Genomic DNA, 21,391 nt, shown 5'->3' with positions numbered 1-21,391 from the left:
ACGGGCTTGAAGTCTTTAAAATTTTTAATTAGACCAAAGATTCCTAACGTCCAACGTAACAATCAGCTTTTGCACAAAAAAATCCAGCTTTCTGTTGCCACCAGTTTTCTTTCTGTCTGTAAGGCGGTCCAGTTAGCACCATGGGTAAAACTTTATTCAGTCTGTAGGTTTGAGTAACCTGTTTTTGATTCTTATCTCATTTACCTCAGCATTTCTCTTATTTTTAATTTTGTCACTGCTCTCCTTGGTGAATAGAAACCTATTGCTGATCCATGTTTCCAGCTCCCTCCCATGTAAGAGCAAAGTCCCTTGTGCAGATTTTACTTGGCAGTTTGACACAAAGTAGTCTGTAACTCTGCAACATACTAAAGAAATGTATTGTAATGTGTAAATTAGCTTTTAAAACTAAATTGCTAACAGTTTGTGGTCTGGTGTTCTTTTCATTCATGCACATAAAAAAGGGAGTTCCTTTATGCTGAAATGAACCTGTTTGGAGCCACCACAAAGTTATTACAACAAATGACTGTTTCAGAGATAAATGAATGTGATGAATGCAGGTTGAACTTGTTTTCCCCTCCTTAACTAGTGCTCTCTGCATCTCTTACAGACATGCCCATATTTGGTCAGTGTCCCGCACAGGACGACTTCTACCTGGTGATGTGCAGCCACTGCGGTCATGTGGTCAAGCCACAAGCCTTCCAAGCACACTACGGTAAGTGTCACTCAAAGGCTGATTGTCACGACATTGAGCCTGGGTTTACAAAACTTAAGTCAAGGTCTTGGGAACGCTGCTGATAGATGTACAGCCTCTGAGTCATGGGGCTTGTTTTGTTCTTTCTGAGGATATTTAATGGATGTTTTAGTTGATGGCTGATGCTTATTTGTGTAGTTACCAGGTAAAGCAGGGGTGTCAGATGCATTATCATTTCGGGCCATATCAACATAAATGTCCTCAAAAAGTCAGTTGTGGTAGAAAGCATTGATAAAATTCCCATTTACAAACTGTTAAAAAGTGAATAAACAGCTGTCTCTACATTGGATGGGTACTTGTTAAAGTTAACTAATATTGAGTACATTTAAAAAGGATTTAGCAATATACAGATTTTTTTAAAAATTCTACGATTTGATTAATAAAATAACATTTTAGTACACACTGTTATCTTGAAGGTTAAAATATCAAATTTGTGTTGCAAAAAATGCTTTTAATCCATTGCTTTGCCACAAAGTCAACAATCTGATGTTTTTCTTTTTTGGATTTCTTTGTTTCTCTTCAGACTTTAGGAAAGCCCTTCAACTGTACATGGTCTGCAGTACAACATTTACTGTTTCCTAGTTGCTGTTGCTGTGATAGTGACGTCCAGCCATCCGTTGTTCTTACATATTGATCTTGTCTATCATCCGTTGCCATTTCTCATTCCTACCAGAAACCTGAAATACTGCCAGATAAATGCTTTAAGAGTAGCTGAGGTATCTTCTATTTCAACTACATTAGGCGAAGCCATGCTTCACACTTGTTTAAAGCTAATTTAACAAAAACTCCCGCGTCCGATGTCACTGTTGATGTCAATTGTACATATATAACACATTTAATTAGATAAGTTGACTAAAGTGCAAAATATTTTGAAGAAATGCACAAAAAGCAAAATGAGTAAATTACACTAAAAGGACAAAAAAAAAAAAAACATTTACATTAACTATTCCTGGTCAATAAAAAGTTAAATAAGAGCTAGTTAATTTTTAAAAGAATCTCCACATATGTACTGTAAATTATTTTTAAAAGAGGAAGAAGGACCTCTTTTACACACAAGATGGGGCCAGACAAACATTTTTAAAATCAATGCAAAATCATGTCATTGGAGCTGTTCCAGGACAGCTGATTGAGACTGAAGTTCAGTCTCAATCAGAGGTGCCTTCCATTTTTTTTCTAAAGAAATACTTGATAAAGTACCATTTTAATGCTAGTATTTGTCAGTGGATTCTTCTCAGTGCCTTTTATCCTTTCTAAAGTGTAACACCTGTAACTCTTGTCAAGGTCAGCCACCAGGGGGAGGCAGAACAGTGCAGTGCTCCTGCAAGGAATTACCTCTACAATTAAGCTAACAACGTTCACTTGACTCCTCCTACGTCGTTAAACATTATCACCAGTGTGGGATATATTATTTCTGATCTGCTTCACCGTGTAGATTGGCTGTCAATCCTGTCAGGGTGATTGTTAATTTGAGACATGGGGTGGGTGGGTGGGGGGGGGGGGAGAACCTAGAGGTTAGTCTCCTGGCAGTAAATGAAATTAAAACCTTGATGAAATTGTAGCTTTTCAGGAGCCGAGGATTCACCCTCTGCAGTAAATCCTCGTATTTGCAGCGCTGAATCTCAAATTGCAAGATTGCAGTTTTCTTTTTTTTCCTCTCTTGGTTCACTTTTTGTATCAAATTAGTTGCAGATACGCTTAAGTCGAATTTAAAAAAAAAATTTGTTTTAACTCTGCAACAAAAGTGTCAAATTAAAGTGCAGCTCTGCAGCCGTACGCGGCCATACAGATTAGCAGGTCTCTTGCTGAGCTTTTACTCCCATGTTCTTCCCTCTGATGTCGTTATGGGAAGACCCCATGCGGAGTTAACACCGGGGCAGAAGCACTGATCTCGGTACCATCCAGATCGTCTCAATATGATGTGAACGTGCTTCTTTGAGCCCATCTGTCTTCTGGAAGGTGTTTGAGCTTCTGCGGCTGATCCCAGCAGGGGGAAGGGAGGGAGTCGCTAACTACAGGACGGGACTCTGCAAGCGCCCGTTCACTTTTCTGCCCTTCTACAGTATGAATCTGTTGAACAGGTGCAGATCTGGTCTAATAGACTTCCACAAATATGTTTTGGGTTTTTTTCTTGGATGAAAGCATTTGAAATGCTTTATTTACTGACAAGTGTATTCTGAATATATTTAGGATATTTTAGGTGTTGCTGTGATGTTTTAACCAGCATGGAAGTGTGGCATTTCATTTGTGTGTTTTTTTAAAAAAAAACCAAACCTATTTATTAGTAATATTCCAAATTATCTGACCTTCTCTTCTCCACTTAATAAAAAAAGTGTGTTGTGTCACTAAGCTGCACACAGTAACTGCATTTAATCTTTTTGTCAAATTCACTGATATTTATTGATGCTCTTGTGGAACCAAACATTGTGGAGAAAGTAGCAAAAATAACATTCCGATCATACTGTCAGTTTTTTTAATTTTTATTTACCACCAGTGAAATTTTATCATCACAATAAATTTTAATTCTTATAATAAATTGTTCTTGATAAACGATACAACAAATGTCACCTCCTCACTCCCTGTTTTTGATTCCTTTCTTGTCTTTCTTCTCCATGCGCTTTTCCTTCCTTGCAGTTTGTGCTTATTGCAGCTTCCATACTCTTATCATAGTAGACCTGTCTGATAAAAATTCAGACCAAGCTTCAGTGTTAAAAACATTTTTCTTTCTCTTGTGTTGGAGCAGAGGACATCAACGAGAACTACGTCAGCGTAAATGCTGAATTTGTCTTCAGACCCCTGATTTGCTTTATTTCTAAAATTAGCAGCTGAGAGTCCCATTACGAGACCCGATGTTCTGGGGTCGCCTCCTGGGATTCTGGACCAGCTCTGACACACGACCATGTCTTTCATTCTGGAAACTCCTCAACTGATCAGAGTTTGTTTTGGGTCTGATGTGTGATATTTCATTCTTCTATTTTTGTCCCTTTTTTTCCCCTCCACAACAAAGACTCACCCTAACCTTTCCTCCTCCCGTGCAGCCTTTTATCAGTCTGCACGGCAGCTGTTGAGTGATGCTCAGTCTGGAAATAAAGCTTTTGACCTATTGGCTGCTCTATTTCAGGCTGTGGAGGCATGAATCACAAATGCTCCTTTTCTTATTGTTAGGGGGAAACCTGTCCAATGCTTTAAAGAAGAATATTCACGTCTCTGTTCGCCTGTTCATGCCTCATTGTGATCTAGTCTGACTGTGTCTAAGAAAATCTCATAAGAGCTGGGCAGTAACTAGTTACATTTACTTGAGTAACTTTTTGGAAAATAAAGTACTTTTAGGAGTATTTTTACTACACTGTCCTTTTTACTTTTACTTGAGTAAATGTATTATGAAGTATTGCTACCATTACGTGAGTAAACTTTCTGGATTCTCTACACACTGAACGAAGAACAAACCATTTTAACCAAAGATTCACCAGACACAGACCTGCAGATTTTTTAAAGGTTTTGTTGGCTTTATTGGCCTTTGCTTGAAAGTAGTCTGTCAGGAAACAGGGTAATGAGAGAGGGGGGAAGACATGCGGCAAATGTCGCCAGGCCGGGAATCGAACCTGTGACCACCGCCATGAGGAATAAAGCCTTAATATGTGGGTCTTGCTTTGCCCCTGCGCCACCACAGCATCCCCTGCATACCTGCAGTTTTTGTTAGTTTCTTAAGTTTTTTTTTTAGTGAGAAACTGATTTGGAAACATTTTCTTTTGCCTAATTTTGTTATTACTTATATGAATTATTGCTATTTTCATCCTTGAAATACCAGAAATTCCACTTAATTTTACATTTTGGTCCATCTGATGATGCAATTTTCAAATATTGCTGGTAATTTGATCAGTTACACACTACTTGAGTAGACTTTTTAGCAAATACTTTTTTACTCTTACTCGAGTAATTTCTTGGACTGTTACCTTTCACTTGAGTAAAGATATGTTGGAGTACTGCTATTCTTGACTACAATCGTTGGGTCCTTTACCCACCTAGAGCAATTTCATTGCTCATACTGGTTTTGTTGATTTCAGTCTGTTTTGTGCCGTTATTGCAGAGAGAAGGCACAGTTCCAACAGCAAGCCGGTCTCCACGTCGCCCTTCCCAGTGTCGGGCAGAAACCGAAGTGCCGGCAGCGGACTGAGCTCGGGCTCGGTGGCCGGAGTTCCAAGCGGAGGGATCCCCGGCCGAACATCCACCGCCCTCTCCAGCGTGTCGTCGTCGTCTTCGTTGTCGTCCTCCTCCAATCCCAAATTTCCGAAATCAGCCAAAGACAAGCTGCAAACCATTCAGCGAAGACCTCCCCACGCCACGTGCAGGACGGGCCCATCTGACAAAATGTAAGTTTTAATCTTTTTTGTTGTTCCAACTTATATGGGAATTGTGAATTCTTTGTTGTTCAACATGAACTTCTTGTATGTAGGTATCAAACTTTTTGTTGGTTTTGGTCAATGATCGGGTTTGTCCAAACAGGCCCTTTCATGGTTCCATATCTCTCGCTCACAATTTTCTTCCTTCTGCATTAGTGATTCTAACAAAAGATTTGATACTTGTAGGACTGGGCGATTTGGCTTAAAAATAAAATCTCCGTTTTTTTTTTTCCACACATGATCCGATTTTAATAAATGTTTCTGTCTTGCTTTCTTTTCTAAAAAAGAAGTTGCAAATGACAGAAAATATTTTCAAAGAGTGGCTTTTATTTCAGTCGTCGCTTCTGAGAGTTGTGCAACAGAGTACAAGTGTTTAATTATTTTGTTTTATTATTAGAATAAAGTCATAATATTAACAGAATAATGATGGAATTTTACCAGAATAACATCTTAAAATTAAGAGGAAAAAAATGGGTTTAATGAGAAAAAAGCTTCTAGATCTGACATGACCAGCTCAGTCTGTGTGATTCTTTCTTCAAAGTAGACTCAGTCGTTGCTGATTATAATTAGATGCTGATGTGGTAAAAGATGAAATATGTCCTTGCCTGTAAAACCGATATCAGGATGAGAACATTTCTCATTTAAATCTTTTATTTGTTGTGGTCAAGTTCTCATCAAATTCCTAAACCTACGACTTTATTCTCGTAATTAAAAATAATAATAAATGAATTGTATCCTGAAGTTGATATGAACATAAAGTCAAAATAAACAGAAGCTGGAAAACATGCTTGCCAAACAAGATGGCTGCCAGAAATCACTCCAAAATATGGAAACCCAAGGAGTGCACTGGTGGGGAAAAGAAGAAAAATACAGATATTTCAAAAAATGTTATATTCAGATCCATAAAATCGGCCCCAGCTTTCTCGGTTTTCACATTTCATATCTGTAACCTTCTCTTCCAGCCCAGCTGTGAAGGTGGAGAAGATGCACCTGAAGGTGGAGTCGTCAGCGAAGCCGCTGCAGGCTTCCTCCGCCCCCGCCACTTCCTCCTCCTCCTCCTCCTCTACGCTCTCTTCTAACACCACTGTGAGCACTGCCGCCATCACGGCTCCCACGTCGTTGTCGTCCTCATCATTGCCGTCATCATCATCATCAGCCCTTAAACCAGGCCTTAACTGTCCCCTCATACAAAAGCCTCCATTGCTGGTATCTGGTCCCATTCCCAACGGCAAGGGCCTCCCTGCAGACAAGAAGCAAGACAGCAGCACCAGTAGCAAACGCCACGTTAACAAGAAGGTCTCAGGTCAGTCGGAAGGGGAACAAAGACACCTTTTTTTTTTTTTAAATAATCCAGATTATTTTTATTTAATACCATCACGATTGCTGTCTTTTGTTGTTCTTTAATCATCTAACTCTTTTAGATATTCATGTTTCTTTCTTGCAGTATTTTTCAATTTTCACATATTACATCAGCTCCCTAATTTGTTCACCTTAGAATGACCACCTCTAACAAGAAACAGATTTCATCTGATTAACGTTTCAAAGACAGAAGCGCAGGATATGTTGGTAACGAACGAGCTAACGTGTTTTTGTTTTGTTTTGTTTTTTACCCTGACTTTTTGTGCTTGTAGAGCGTGAGTTCAATCCTGATATTCACTGTGGCGTTATGGATGCTACAGGTCGGAAACCCTGCACAAGATCACTAACATGCAAGGTAACCACACTGCTTTTACCTCAGCAAATGAGCAAATGCTGAACAGAGCATCTTCAACATTTGCTCGTGGAAATTTGACTTCAAACTCCACAATTTTTCTAAAAAAAAAACCATTCTGAGATTAATCTAAATTTTCTTTTTTTTTTGGCAGAAATTCTCATTTTTCTGTCTATGGTGAATCTTAGTAAAGTTTTCACATTCAAAGCAACTGACGGTTTAATGTCTTTAGCCTCTTTCAAAAAACATTTCTCTCATTTCTGCTGGTTAAAAACTAATTTACCATTATTGGTTTTTGTGTTGTTCTTTTATCGTAATCAGAATTGTAATTTATCACGATGACGACTAGTGCTGAAATGGCTAATCGGATTAATCGTGATGACTGCATTATTGAAATAATTGCAATCATTTAGTCGTTACTTAGAGTACAAAGACTCAAAAAGAAGCCAATTGCTGAAGGAACAACACACTCAGAACAGTAATTAAGCCAAAGATGTACAAAAGTATTTACATTTGCATTTACGATAAAAACTTTGCCTGTAAATATGTTCTACCCAGAACTCCTCAAGTGCCACAGTTTTAGCTTCACCTGGTTCAAATTCTGTAAAAAAACAAACAACAAAAAAACAAAAAACTCCCATCAAGCACCTATCAAATTATTACTAATCAACAGCTTGGTCCTACACTGTGTTGATGAGTGGAGCAGAAAGCGCGGAGCTTTTCACATGTTGATGGTGGAAGTATTTTTAGCTGCAAATGCATCCTTTGCTACAAAAGATCAAATGTAAACCAAAGGAATGCTGCCATTGCATTTAAAGCAATAAAATATTTATTTTAATCGATTTAATTATTTGCATCTGTTGATATATTTCAAATATTGCAGAAAAAATCTGCAGAATGTGCCAATGTAATCTGATTAATTGTCGGAACAATCGATTAATCAATGACTAAAATAATCATTAGTTGCAGCCCCAGTTATGACAAACTGCATGGCGTTTGAGTGGAGTCTGGATAGTTTCTCTTACTATTGCTTTCCATTAATGGGACCATGAGAGCAGAAATAATTATTAATATATTTAAAGACTTGATTAAATATCATTATTTTTAGCTGTAAAATTGCACTGCTTAATGTCACTCGTGTTCTGAAGTGGCCTTTAATGCAGGTGGCAGATAGGTGCCTTAAACATTGATGTGTTTTAGAAAGGGGTCTGTATTTCTGAAATTTGTCAAAAGCTGTTTCAAGCTGTTTCTTAATACTGAATACGGAACTTAATACCATGTAGTCTGCAGTGATGAACGGACACTGGTTATGAGGCAAAGAAGTTTATCTTGGATCTAAGAACTGCTGAACAGCACCCTATATGGGAGCCTTAATTAATTTGAGAGTTCACAAAATGTTACTTTATGACAGTAACTCTGAAAGTGAAACTAATGTTACACATTTATGAACCACAGGGTGATGTATTCCCTGGGTTTATAAGTGTAGGCGCACAGCTAACGAAAACCCCAAATTCTGTTGCGATGTGACATAAGACTGGCTTAAAAACATTTTTCAACAGAAATGTTTGTCAGTTTGTCGTCTTTGGCGTCCTCCGTGAGGATGTTGCTGAAGAAGCCGGCTGTTCAGAGTGCTTCTTCTAAAGCATTTTAATGAAAGGTTGAGTGGAAGGAAAAAGTGTGGTGAGGAAAAAAAGTTGCAGCCGTTTGCATTACTATTTGTTTAACGCCCCTGCAGACACATTCCTTGGGCCATCGGAGGGCCGTGCCTGGACGAAGGAAGCGCTTCGACATTTTGCTGGCAGAACACAAGAACAGAACGAGAGAGCGGGACAGGGAACGAGAACTGCACCAAACCCATTCCCAGCAAACTGCCCCCCTCAGGGACCCACACCCCTCTCCCCAGCTCGCACCTAGCCATGACGCCCACCTGGTTTCTCATGGCAACGGACCAGCCCCTGATACCACAAAGCCTTTGTCACTCGGAAAGCCCAAATTTCACAGTCCTGGTCTTCCTCGGTAAGCACCGCGCTCCGTTTGCTCAAACGCTCTTGTGTTCTGTTTGCGTGGTTTTCTGAAACAGTTAGCATGTTTCTGTGAACGTTTCTGTCTATCTGTGTTAATCAGACTGAACAACAGTCACGCTGGAGGTTCCTCTGGGGATCCTTCAGTAGTCCACGAGTCCCTGCACCATCCCCAGCCTACCCCAGACGTTTTATCCAGACCGTCAAGTGACGAGGGAGAGAACGAGGAGCGGGAAGATGGCACGGACAAACTGGACTTTCTCTATTCAGGTTACCACCCTCGACCGGCAGCTGTAAGTCCTGTTACCACACTTTCTTTTTCTTCTTTTTTTTTTTTTAAACAAAGAATGGCTGTTTTTGTTTCTCACCCAAACCCCACCTCTCTTCCCAGTACTGTACCTTTGGAAGTCGACTGATGGGGAGAGGCTTTTACTCCTTTGATAGGCGGTGGGACAGAGTGCGATGCGCCCTGACCACCATGATGGAAAAGCATGTTAACTCTCAGATGTGGAAGTGAGAATCTCTAGTTTTTGTTCCGTTTCAGCACCACATATTGAATGCAATAGTCTAGAAAAGTGTGTGATTTGTTTTTTTAAAATCATTTTTCAGCTCCTGTTGTGTGATAACATATGAAACAATTTTGGATTTTTCAGATTTTTTTTTCCCAAAGCAAAAAAAAACCCAAACTAATAATTCTTAGCAAATGCAGTTATTTTCAGTGATTTATATGTTTCATTTGCTAAACCAGATGCTGATTTTAACTCATTCGCCATCAGCATTTACGGTGTTCAGTTACCAATTGAATACACGCCCAACGTAAAAAAATACATAAGTGTTCTGCCTCACTGCCTTTTTGCTCTCTCTACTACCGTATTTTCCGCACTATATGGCACACCGCATTATAAGGCGCATAGAATAGACGCTACAGTAGATCTGTAGCGCATAACGTAATCTGGGGTTACGTTATGCGTCCATTAGATGGAACTGCACTAAAGGGAATGTCAACAAAATAGTCAGATAGGTCAGTCAAACTTTATTAATAGATTACAAATTAGCGTTCTGAAAACTCTGTTCATTCCCAAAATGAATAAACAGCTGTTTTATTATTTTCCCCGAGGTAAAGTCAGTGACGTGGTATTTTCGTGACACAGTTTATCTTTTAACAACAGCAAGGTATAACATATAGTGGAGGGGAACGTTTCCTCGATTCAATAAACACGTAAAAAACAGTCTGATACTGTTACGGTAAATCAAATGTTAGTGCAATCACAATATATATCCACTTCCACACCATTGATTCGTTCATGTTAAATTCTCTCGCTGCTGCTCTATTTCCGTGTTCTACTGCGTGACTGATCGCCTTGAGATTAAACTCTGCGTCGTAAGCGTGTCTCTTAATAGGAGCCATTTTGGGGTCTTTACACAAAACCCAGCATGCACCGCGCGCTTCTTCTTCTACGGGGGGAAAATGAAGTCAGCGGCTGCTTACCGTAGTTGCGAGACCTGTTGTGGCTCAATATTGGTCCATATATAAGGCGCACCGGATTATAAGACGCACTCTCGGCTTTTGAGAAAATTGAAGGTTTTTAGGTGCGCCTTGTAGTGCCGAAAATACGGTACTTTAATTTCACTTTATTAGATCTTTGAATGTTGTTTAAAAAAATGTGTGAAACTTTAAACAATCTACCTTAAATGTTAGAAAATAAAAGACTTAGTTTTTTTTTTCATTGTACTGATTTCAGAGCAGTTAATTTGCTTTTTATCACACTCCTAAACCAAATGTGAGCATTTTGGGGTTTCATTATTTGATACTTTCTACATACATACATGAGCAGAATGCTATAGGAAACACAGAATAATATCTAGAACTTTTGAGTCTGCTAAAGTATAAAATCTTACAATGAAATATGTGTGGATGTCAATATACAATTGAAGTATTTTATCTTAAATCTAGAAAGAAAAACATCGTCTTTAAAAAGCATTCCTCTTGTCCACATTTTGACACGTTACAAACGTTAGCTTCATTATGTTTTATTGAAACTTTATAGTATGAATCCTTTCACGAAGCGCATTGAGACAGCAAAAAGACGCCTTATAGCCTTCACCTTCAATAGTTTTGGGAAAGGTGCAAAAGGTTTTAGTTTGTATTAAAAAAGAAAGTAATAATTCTTGTGTTTCTTGCTGTGTAGGAAAATTCCCCTGGCCTTGGAGAATTCCTCTCTCGCATCCCTCCACAAGACAAGCACAAATTCCCACGGTAGCACTCCCTCGTCAGGCTTCCTGAGCCCCCCGGCGACCTTGCCCCAAAGCCCCTACAGCCAATCTGTGGAGAGCAGGTCATCGCTCTCCTACGGGACCACCTTAAACGCTCACAGCTCCCTCCAGGGCGGGCCTGAGCACCCGGCCTATGGCACCACGCAGGCCAGACAAGTGTCTTCGTTGCCGCAGATGCCTTCAGCCCACTTGTCCTCATCCTCGTCTTCTTCAGCTGCTTCGCTAGCCTCCAGCCGGGCACTGAAGTCGCGTTCATCCAGCAGCAGCAGCGCCGCTACCAAATCATCTTCCTCATCCTTCAAGCCCAAGGAGCTCTCCTCTGGCTCCTCCGCGTCTGTCGTACCGAACTCCACCAGCGGGGGCAGCGCTGGAGCGAACAACAGTAGCAGCACTAGCTTCAGCTCGGGAAAGAAGAGGAAGAACAGTTCTCTCCTTTCTTCATCCCATTGCTCTTCTGAATCCTCTTCTTCTTACGCCGGTGCCCCTTCGTCATCCTCCTCCTCTTCGTCGTTCAAGAAGAACTGTGCAAACGTGGGCAGCTCAGGGAGCACCTACCATCACGGCTCGTTGGGAGCTTCGTCTTCGCTGTCCTCCTCCCACAGCGGCGTTCACAGCGTGGGGCTGAACTGCGGCCCCAGCATGCGGACCAACTCGCTCAGCCTCAGGGCGGAACCTTCGGCGGGCGGCTCGTCGGGGCCGCCGGCGCGGGGCCCGCCCTCGGGCAGCCCCGCCGAGTCCATAAAGCGAATGAGCGTGGTGATGAACAGCAGCGACTCGACGCTCTCTCTGGGGCCGTTTGTCCACCACCAGCCCGCTTCGTCGTCAGACCACCACGCCAACTTCAGCCACCACTCGGCAGACGGTCGCCTGGAGGCCAAGAAGAGGAAAAGCTCCTCCGCTTCCGGCGGCGTCAACAGCGGAGGCGGAGGTCTGGGTAGGGAAGGAGCAGCAGGAGGAACCGGACCGGGCCGGCCCAAAATGACCAAGTCCCCCGCTCTTAACAACATCCACGGGAAGCACAGCCGGAGCATTCCAGGAACGCCAGGTCTGCCCAACAACTCTCATTTACATCAGGTTAGTGTCCCATATGTAAACGTGTCTGTGCTACTCGGCCTGCCACAATAAATTTAACTGGGCGATTAATTGTCCAAGAAATTATTGCGATAAACGATAATATTGTCGTTATGAGACCATTTTCAACCAAAGTAAAGATAATGGCGTAATAATGCAAGTACACACAGTCAAAGATCACTAAACTAATTTCTAATGAACATTTAACACTGGAACTAGAGGATATATAAAAATATAAATGCATGAGTACAATTTTTGGTTACTCTACCCACATAAAGTTGCAAATTGTTCATCTACAAAGTGAGGGTAGGTGTGAACATTACAAGTTTTTTATTTGCGACGTTTTTTTTGTCTTCGTCTTTGCAAATAAGCACAACGCTTTGGTCTTTTAAAGAAAATCCCAATAAAATGTCGTTTGTAAGAATTTGTAGTGGTAATGAGACAAAATGCGCTTTGCCTTGTAGCGCGGCAAAAGTTCAAGTTGTGGACAAAAGAATGAGATAAGATCACATCTGAGCACTTCTAGACCGCCACGTTCAAACTAGAGGGATGACAGCCCGTGATATAAACACTGAACTGTAAAAGTTTAAGAAGTACTTGATGCTTAACCAAGTCATCCTTCAGTTGATCTACTTTTTTCTCACCGACTTATTTTATTTTTATTAATTTCTCTGCTTGTCGCCTCCGCAGCCAAAAGCTCGTCCCTGACAGCGACTTTCTGCCTCTGCGATGGAAACAGGCGGACAGAGGAAAGTCCAGACTGGTCTGCAATCTGTTCTGGACTGCACGAGGCCTTGTGAAATAAAATCCACATGACTCTCAGCTTCCCACAATCCTCAGGGTGGAGATGATCTGGACTGCCCAGTGAAGTAGACGTGGTCCTTACTATTTCTCCCAAAGCCATGTGTGCGTCAGATGTGTGCGTGTGTGTGTGTGCGTGTGTTTGAAAAGAGGCGGGCAGAGATACTGAATGCAAAGTAGAACCCCCGGCCCTCTCTACTCCTCTGCCCCATTAATCCGAGAGGTCTTCCCAGCTGTTTTGGAGATAGAGGGAACACAACAAGCCGCTCTATTTCCGTTCGAGTTCAACAGCGAGTGTGTAAACGTGCGAGAGTTTTTTTTTTTTTTTTTATATATATATTACTCCTCCGCCGCCCCAAATGTTAAATTCTGCTGGAGTCCCCAGCTTTATTCCACCCCCATCGCCTGATCTCAGAAGCCTTGCAAGGAGAGCCGGAGGAGACTCAAAGTTTCTAATCGCAACACCTTAAATAACAACATAACTACTTTTTTAAATGTCCGTTACAGTCCGTAACCGAGGGTCACACGCAGTCGCCCCCTAGCGGATAATCTGGTCAACTCTTCTAATCATCCAGGATAATTATGCAAGTGTTACCTTTTTTTTCCTGATTTCTAATGAGCTTTGTTTTTTTTAACACTGGACTACAAAGGGTCTTTGTAGACTTGGTGAAGACGGCTGTGCTTTTAAATGTAAAAAAAAGGACACCTGATGTGCCCATTGGATCGGTTCTTTTGTCAGCGAGAAAAGCCTGACGTCTCAGTTTCCTGAATCTATACATTGTACAAAAAAAAAAAAAAACCCTACAGCAACAGTAGACCTACCCTCCCACCCCCGAACTGTGAAGCGCACTAAATAATTGTGCTTAGTTCGCCAAAAAACTGCCACAGCTTTGCCAACTACTTTCTATTATAAGAGGAGGAGGGTGGGGGTGCAGGGTGGGAGATCGTTAAAGCCACAACTTCCCTACTTTATCCCCACAAAAGCGGTGTGAAATTCTCAGCTATGTGTGGACAGATGTGAATTGTAATGTTTTCCATATGGAATCAGGTAAATGGTACGTCTTAACTGGAACAAACTTGCACGTCTACTCGTCTTCTGTGGGGTGTAATTGTCCCTCCCAGTGAGTAACCACTACCAAATCTCTGGTTGTTCCTTTCCCGACGCCTCACGGTCATAAAGGGGGAGGGGGGCGTGGTTGTTGGCTATGGCGTGCCAAAACTGCAGAAATGTTCTAAACAAAAATTTAAACGTGATTTATCCACGAAACAAGCTGAAAGAAAAAAAAATATCCCGACTTATTACGTCAATCTTTTGCGCAATATATGGTTATAGAATACCATGTGAATTCATTAAAAAATGAAATCGAAACTTTTTAATATCTCAGTATTCAGTTATTTCATGGCTTTTTTTTTTTTGCTGCAGCACATCATGAAATTATTCAAAATGCCTGTGACTCAAAAAGTTCATGATGTGTTGCAGCAACCAACCATGAACTAATTGTTCAAATAAAGGTTTGTTCTTAATAATCAAAAAGAATATCCTGTAGTTTATTATGAATTTAATAAACGTTTTATGCATTTGGTTGCAACTTCAGTTGTTTTGTAAAATAATAGAAAAATTTTAATTAGGCACTTTTGGATCTCCATAGAACCCTAGCATAATGCTAACACAGGGGGATCTCAATAAAGCATGTTTGAAAATGTCTTTCAGCTACTTAATTGAAAAAGCGAAACGGTTTATTTCTGTTCAGGTTGAAGGTCGAGGCTGGCAGCCAATAGAAACCTAATGTCAAGTTTCTCGGACAATAAGAATATAACCGATAATTTTTAAAAAAGGGGGCATGTTTTTATTCTTAGAAATGTTGCCTATGGAAAAAGTACAGCACAGGCGGATCAGCCTGCAGCCTTCAGCTTATCTGCATTCTTGCTTCTGGTGTCTCTCATCTTCCTCTTGCTTGCACCCGTTGGTACTTGAGGCAGTGTGTGAATTGCTCTAAAACGTACTGATTTTTGGACTTGATAAAGCCGAGTGGACCAACACCAGCAGTTCATGGGACTCCCCCAAAGCAACACTTAACACTTGAGCTCAATTAACTTGGATGCCACTTTTCCACTGCAACTTGATTTTCTTTCATTTTAAACGTCGGACTTTGGACCAGTTTTTGTCCTTATGCCCTTGTCCGGGTATCCTACAATTCCTTTTTTATTTTTTTAGGAGTATCTCACCACAGGGAATTTCACCAGTTGTTGTCGTCCTGGATTACGTCTGTGTCCGTCTTGAACTCCTGCTGCAGTCCAAGCTTAGTGAATCGCTCTTGAATGGACTTTGCAGTTATTTTTTTTTTTTTTTGCTTGAGTACACTTTGTCCTTCCACTTTGTTTTCTTTAGCAAAGCCCTTTTCCTGGCTTGTGCAAGGTGTTAGAGACTGTCTGCTGGACAACTGTAAGAAAGTCTTCCCCACAATAGTGCTTTAAAAAAAAAAAATCCCTCATGTAATAATTCATAATTTATATGAGAAACAGTTTATCAGCTGAAAGAAATAAATCATTGAACTTAGCAGAACACTTGAAATGGATCCCTTTAAGTTTGAGCTACAATGTTTGAATTGAATTCTGGATTTTCTAATTTGACATGCAGTCGAACTTCGATATTTCTCAAAAAAAACAGGCAATACTCACTCGTTTGTTTTTGAACAACGGTTTCAGGTGAGTTTTTCTGGTGCGAGATTCATGAAGATGGCGTCACGAGAAAACGAGCTTTTTAGCAACTCCCGTTGATTTCTATATACAAAAAAAAACAAAAACTAATAAAAATCCTTCACTGATGTCAAAGCTGAAAAGGTTTTTTTTTTTGTCGTTTTCTAATACTCTTTAATTCACCATGTTTTCTTGTAGCCTATGTATCAAGTGTCCCTCTTTGAGAATACATATTTTGTTAATAAATTGTACATAGTAAAGTATGTATTTTTGCACGGGCATTTTTCCTACACGCTCAATTTTTTGGTACAATTTTAAAGAGTATTTATTTATTAAGAAAAAAAAAAAAGGAGAGATCTTGAGGACAAGACTATTTGAAGTGGTTCACTGCCAAGTCTATACGATGCAATACATCCCGTTCGTCGAAGCATCTCATGAATCGTGTTACTCGACCTATAAAGGAAGGACAGGGAGACTTCGCCGCTGTAGCATGTCTGTATGAGAGATACCTTTATTAATGTACCAAGGTCTGAATCACACGTGCTTTTTACCAGACGGTTTTATGTTGCCTACTAATCTGACTCTGTGTGACCCCTGTTGGTCTGAAATGTCACGGCCTGAAGCTGTGCCCGTTTAAAGAAAAAAATAAAAAAATGCTTTAGGGACTTTTAAGTCGTCCGCTGTGTAGACTTGAACACATTTCATGATTGGAGGGTGGTGGTGACGGGTGCTATAGGGACATGGCAATCTTTGCGAGAAAGAAGAGCAATTGAAAAGTTGTCTGCTTCCTCGTTGCCGGTTTTAAATCGCAGCTTTTCCAGGATTGAGTTCAGCAGCAGTGCGAAAGAAATATCAAATCAAGAAAGTGCCTGAATTAGTTTCTCTCCCTGACTCTTTGAGGACAGTATTCGTCGGGTGGCTTTACCCTACTTGAATGTTCAAAGTATTGGAGTTTGGTTTAAATATCAGCCTGTGAGCCCTTAAAGAAAAAAAAAACAAACCAGAGCTTCTCATCCACTCGGTTAAAAACACTTTTGTTTTCCTTCAGACGACATGTTGAAATTTTGTTCCGTTTCACCTTTCAAACTCCACCGAGATTTTTCTTTTCAGATGGGAAACATTTGAGGATGTTTTATCTGCACCGCAGACCTGGAATGTTAAACGTGACAGAGAATCCAACTCATGTATGGGAAGGAAAAAGAATAAAAAAACCACAAAAAACCCCCCCCATCATTCATACTTTGTAAAAGCGTGTATAGATTTTTGTTTTCTGTATACATTATCGGAATCATTTTCAGCTGGATTTATGTATTTGGCTGCTATGTAATTCATGAACAAAACATAGGTTAGAGTTAATATTTAAAGAAAAAGATTGTATAGTATATTTGTTTTGTAACAAGTTTGTGTAAATAAAATAATTTATACTGTTATTTATATGAAACTCTGCCTCTGCCTTGTTTGTCAATTCAACATCAGGGGACATCTTAGGTAAACAGGTTTTATTATATACACAATATAAGCCACTTTGTCAGACAAATACCAAGAGGAAAACTCGCAACTCTCCATCACGAAAAACGATGGTTGCCATGGTTACATGTTAATGACCCTTGACAGCTTCTGGACTCTGTTGAGCAGCAGGTCACCCTTCTTGATGGTCTCCTGGTACTGCCAGTTTTTGCTATCCGGTCTGTTTTAAAAGAGAAAAACAAAATGTAGGTCCCAAAGCTTACTGTAGTTCCATTTTTGGTATTTAAATGTATTGATGTTACCTATTAGTTTCCACGATCTCGTTAACTTTATCAATTTTACAGTGCAGACGTCCGGCGGCGATGAATCGGGACAGTTCCCTACGGAAAGAAAATGAGATCTGAGACAGTTGGCCTTAAACAAAGCAACAGCGTGAAGATTCCTGTGAGCCTTCACATAAATCAAATTACTGAGTTAGAAATAAGTTACCAATTAAGTAAATGTTCTTTTAAAAAAAAAAAAAAAAGTTAAAGTTAGTCCAAAAACCTTTAACTACAGTTTAGTAAACAGTGGATGTCTGATCTAAGTATAGCCTTCAACCGTGTAAAAACTTTCAAATTAATCTCTTTTTTTAAAGCAGCAGACATAAAACTGAAAGAAACCTTTCATTTGACAACATTGGTCTGGCGAAAGAAAATGACTGAGAATTTAAGCCAAACAAAATCTGCAGTGGCAAAATTGTTGGCTCCCCAATCAATCCCTTTAAGATGAACATAAATGAAGTCATATCATTTACTGCATTTGAAGTAAATGAAGCAAACGACTTCATTTACTTTTAATTAATAATCCATCCTGGAGGACTCATTTCGTCACCAACCACAGCCAAGAGGATGGTCAGGGAATTCAAAATACTCGAAGCTAAGTTAAGCTAAGCAGTATTTGTGTTAGTGGGGATATGATTCCTGTGCCAGGTAGTCACAAACATAGTTACCTGAAGAATATACATATTGTAGTTCTTTTATTATAACGGTACCACAAAACATTGTAAAAAAATAAAATAAAATAAAAAAACTACAAAAAACTTTGAAGACCATAACACCCACCCCAATCGGATCCATTTCTACAATTATTAAAGAAAAGGAGAAGCAATATTTGGAGTCCATGCCGAGTTGTATGCAGACTAAACAAGTGATAAGTTATAAATCAGTGGTGTAAACAGTAACTCACTGATCAATGAACTCTGTGCTGACGCCGAAGGCCTCGGCCATGTATCCCAGCGTGAGGGAGCGGTAGGACTCCAGCAGCTGGCTGTAAGCCTGGATCCTCATCTCCCTCACATAGTAGCGGTAGTGTGGGGCGAAGAGCCAGTCTTTCTTCATCTCCTGCTCCACCAAGGCTGCAACCAACACATTCACATCAGGATGACATAGAAAAGCCTTTTATCCAACACGGAATACATTTTGGATTCAATCCGTGCCGTTTTATTTTGAAAAAGCCACAAGAGACAAACTCACCCAGAGACTGGAAGAAGACAGAGTAACGGCACTCGTACAGGGAGAACAGATACTGGCGGACGGACGGGAGGCTGTGCAGCACCTCCAGGATCTCTGCTCCTTTAATCACCTGAGGAGCAGGACAGGTGATTATGTTAGCTACAGTCTTTCCCCTTTAATTACCTTTTTTTTTTCTTCAGTTTGCTTAACACTGGGAACCGCAGAACCACGTCTTCTCCCTACCTTTTCGCGTAGGTCGGGCCTTTTCAGGGCGATCATGCAGACGTAGACTGTGTAGGTGACAAACGTCTTGTAGTCCATGAGCTCGTACGAGGTGAAGGTGGAGACGGTGTCGAGGAAAAGCTCGGCGGCCTGCTTGAAGTCCCTGATGGCCACGCAGTACAGACCCTGGTAGACCTTCAGGCGGTTCCTCCGGTCCCAGTCCCCGCCCTCCTCGATGAGGCTGCGCAGAGAAGAAGAAGCACAACGGTTACACTCCGCGATGACGGCAGCAGGCGGATGAGGACGAGGGAGGACGAACCTCTTGGCTTTTTCCGAGTTGCGTGTGATGAGGTCACTGTCCATGTAGAAGAGGCCGATCCTCAGCAGGTAGAAGACGATGTCTAACCTGTGACCCAGAGCCACCGTCTTGTCGTAGGTCTTCCTGAAAGCTGTCAGCGCGCCCTCCTGCGGTGACACACGGGAAAAAAGGGGAATAACTTCAATTAACTTATCAGTAATACATACATGCTTAAACGTGTGATGATAATAGCTGTCACAAGACTTTGAGACGCATGACAGAAATTAGCACGCAGCCGAAAACATTCAAATCACAGACTTGAGAAGGTGAATTTACTACAGTCTTTTCTGGTTTTAGCTTAACTTTATTTTCATTATTGCTTCATTTCTAACTTCATTTTACACAGATTTTTAATAATTTTTTTACTGTATTGAAATTGCTACTATGCTAGATTTTGCTACTGTGGAGTCTTGAGTCGCTCTTTTGCTTTAAAGGCATTTGTTTGTTTTCATGCTTTACGACTGGTTGATTTCTGGCTACTGTTTTTTACCTGAATTATTTTAGGATCCGTCTGTTTTACCCCGTTTAAAGCACATTTTGTGGCCTTTGTTCCTGTGAAATTACCCAACTAAAATTTTGATCTCTCCTGGGTTTACCCTCAATGTGGAATCCAGTCAGTGACTGCCTGCTGAGAAACAGTGAAGTCAGCTGTCTTTCTTATGATTATGTAGGTCATAAAATAACATTTGCGCATTAAAAAAAAACACCTTTTTCCATACATTTTTAATGACTAGATTTGGAGGGTTATACTTGCTGTACATCGATTATTCATTCATTTTTAACATTCACATTCCCTGTCCTCTCTCACCTTATTTCCGATTCTGATTAAATATTCCGCTTTGGCCATCATGACGTCCCGGATCTCGCTCTCTCCCATGTTCTTCTCTGCGTCCTCCAGCACGTCGTCCAGGCGCTTCAGCTCCTCCTCGTTGGCCTTTTTCATTTTGCTCAGCAGCTCGGAGTCCAGCGGCCACTTCAGCTCCTTACACAGACCCTCATAATACGGCGCCATGTCTGAAGCAACACACAGAAATCCAGCACGGTCATCGCTGCATCTCATTCACAGAACACCAAATCTAAGTCAACGCGAGATTTTGAATATGCATTATATATTTTTTTTATAAAGGTGAGAAAGGTGTGAAGTACCCCCATGCTCCCACTTCTTGTCTTTTTGCGTCACAAAAGTGATAAATAAATGAAATCGGCCGAATGAGCACAAAGTCTGTCTTGTTAGTGTTTCACTAGTTTTGTAAAACAGACATTTTAAACTTTTTTTAATTGTCCGACGCTAACAGGGTTAGCTAACACGCTAATGCTAAGCATTTACTTCTTATCGTATCTTGTACAACACCTCACACACACCTCAGTAAAAGCAATTCCCTAAGCTTATATGTCTAACGAACAGCTGTCCACTCTTGGTTCAGTTGTATTAGTTAAAAACCGCTGCATTAAAAAAAAAAGAAAAAAAAAAGGCTAACTCACTGTTAGCTTTAATAGCATCCATTAGCTCGGTTTTCACTTTCTCGTCTCGTCGGTGGCCGTCCATTGTGAGCAGAAATTTCAGCTGCGCTATCCTCAAGTCGGGGTTCTTAGGCAGACCCTCTTCCTCCAAGTTCTCCAGGGGCATTTTGTCTTTTGATAAATAGGCAAACGAGTAAACAAGAGGCTCTTTTTTTTAATCTTCGCTGTTACCCAGCTATTCAACGATGACTACGGGAAACACTGAACGGTGTTGTTTCCGCTGGAGCGACACGAGACAAGAGCGGAGCACAACAGGATGGATAAACGCAATTTTATATTACTGCCCCCTGGCGGACATCAAGCAACACGCATGTTTAACCGCACAAGCAGCGATTCCAATGGGTTTTTTTAAAAAAAAAAAAAAAGCAGTCAAGTTAATGCTGAGCAATTTAACACGCAATGAACTCATGTTTATTGTTCACAACATGAACGGTCCTTCTATGAAATAAAACTCTCTGAAAACACAGCGGGAATGAGATACACTGCATGAAAAACAATCCTGGAAATGTCCTCTTTTGAATTAGTTATTACAGACATTTTTTAAATATATATATATTTTTTATCACTTTTTTCAACATCAGAAGTTTATATACAAGAAGACTGCTGT

General features: G+C 40.6%; 2 protein-coding genes across 3 annotated transcripts in view; one reads left to right on the top strand and one right to left on the bottom strand.

The window, feature by feature from the left end:
• atxn7 (ataxin 7) overlaps window positions 1–15,691 on the top strand; it is a 34,491-nt gene extending 18,800 nt beyond the window's left edge. Inside the window, exons 5-14 of one of the 2 annotated variants that reach the window (XM_032549285.1) lie at window positions 608–712; window positions 4,836–5,118; window positions 6,111–6,234; window positions 6,343–6,451; window positions 6,780–6,862; window positions 8,595–8,875; window positions 8,984–9,173; window positions 9,272–9,393; window positions 11,070–12,228; window positions 12,916–15,691. In XM_032549285.1, the coding sequence (XP_032405176.1) occupies window positions 608–712; window positions 4,836–5,118; window positions 6,111–6,234; window positions 6,343–6,451; window positions 6,780–6,862; window positions 8,595–8,875; window positions 8,984–9,173; window positions 9,272–9,393; window positions 11,070–12,228; window positions 12,916–12,933 (2,474 nt within the window). In that variant the 3' untranslated portion in view covers window positions 12,934–15,691. Of the gene's footprint in view, window positions 1–607; window positions 713–4,835; window positions 5,119–6,110; window positions 6,452–6,779; window positions 6,863–8,594; window positions 8,876–8,983; window positions 9,174–9,271; window positions 9,394–11,069; window positions 12,229–12,915 lie in introns of both variants that reach the window. The other variant, XM_032549284.1, reaches the window with a different exon arrangement.
• A 1,516-nt stretch (window positions 15,692–17,207) lies between these two features.
• On the bottom strand, window positions 17,208–21,008 carry psmd6 (proteasome 26S subunit, non-ATPase 6). Its single transcript, XM_032549286.1, has 8 exons — window positions 20,746–21,008; window positions 20,072–20,277; window positions 19,225–19,370; window positions 18,927–19,146; window positions 18,705–18,813; window positions 18,418–18,586; window positions 17,493–17,570; window positions 17,208–17,410 (listed from the first exon to the last, which is right to left on the bottom strand). Exons 1-8 carry the CDS (start codon window positions 20,888–20,890, stop codon window positions 17,314–17,316), a joined length of 1,170 nt encoding a protein of 389 aa, XP_032405177.1. The 5' UTR covers window positions 20,891–21,008; the 3' UTR covers window positions 17,208–17,313.
• Between the last annotated feature and the right edge of the window lie 383 nt (window positions 21,009–21,391).

This window comes from Xiphophorus hellerii, chromosome 20 (genome assembly GCF_003331165.1).
Source record: "Xiphophorus hellerii strain 12219 chromosome 20, Xiphophorus_hellerii-4.1, whole genome shotgun sequence".
NCBI classification, from domain to species: Eukaryota; Metazoa; Chordata; class Actinopteri; order Cyprinodontiformes; family Poeciliidae; genus Xiphophorus; species Xiphophorus hellerii.
This window is presented reverse-complemented; position numbering and strand designations above follow the sequence as displayed.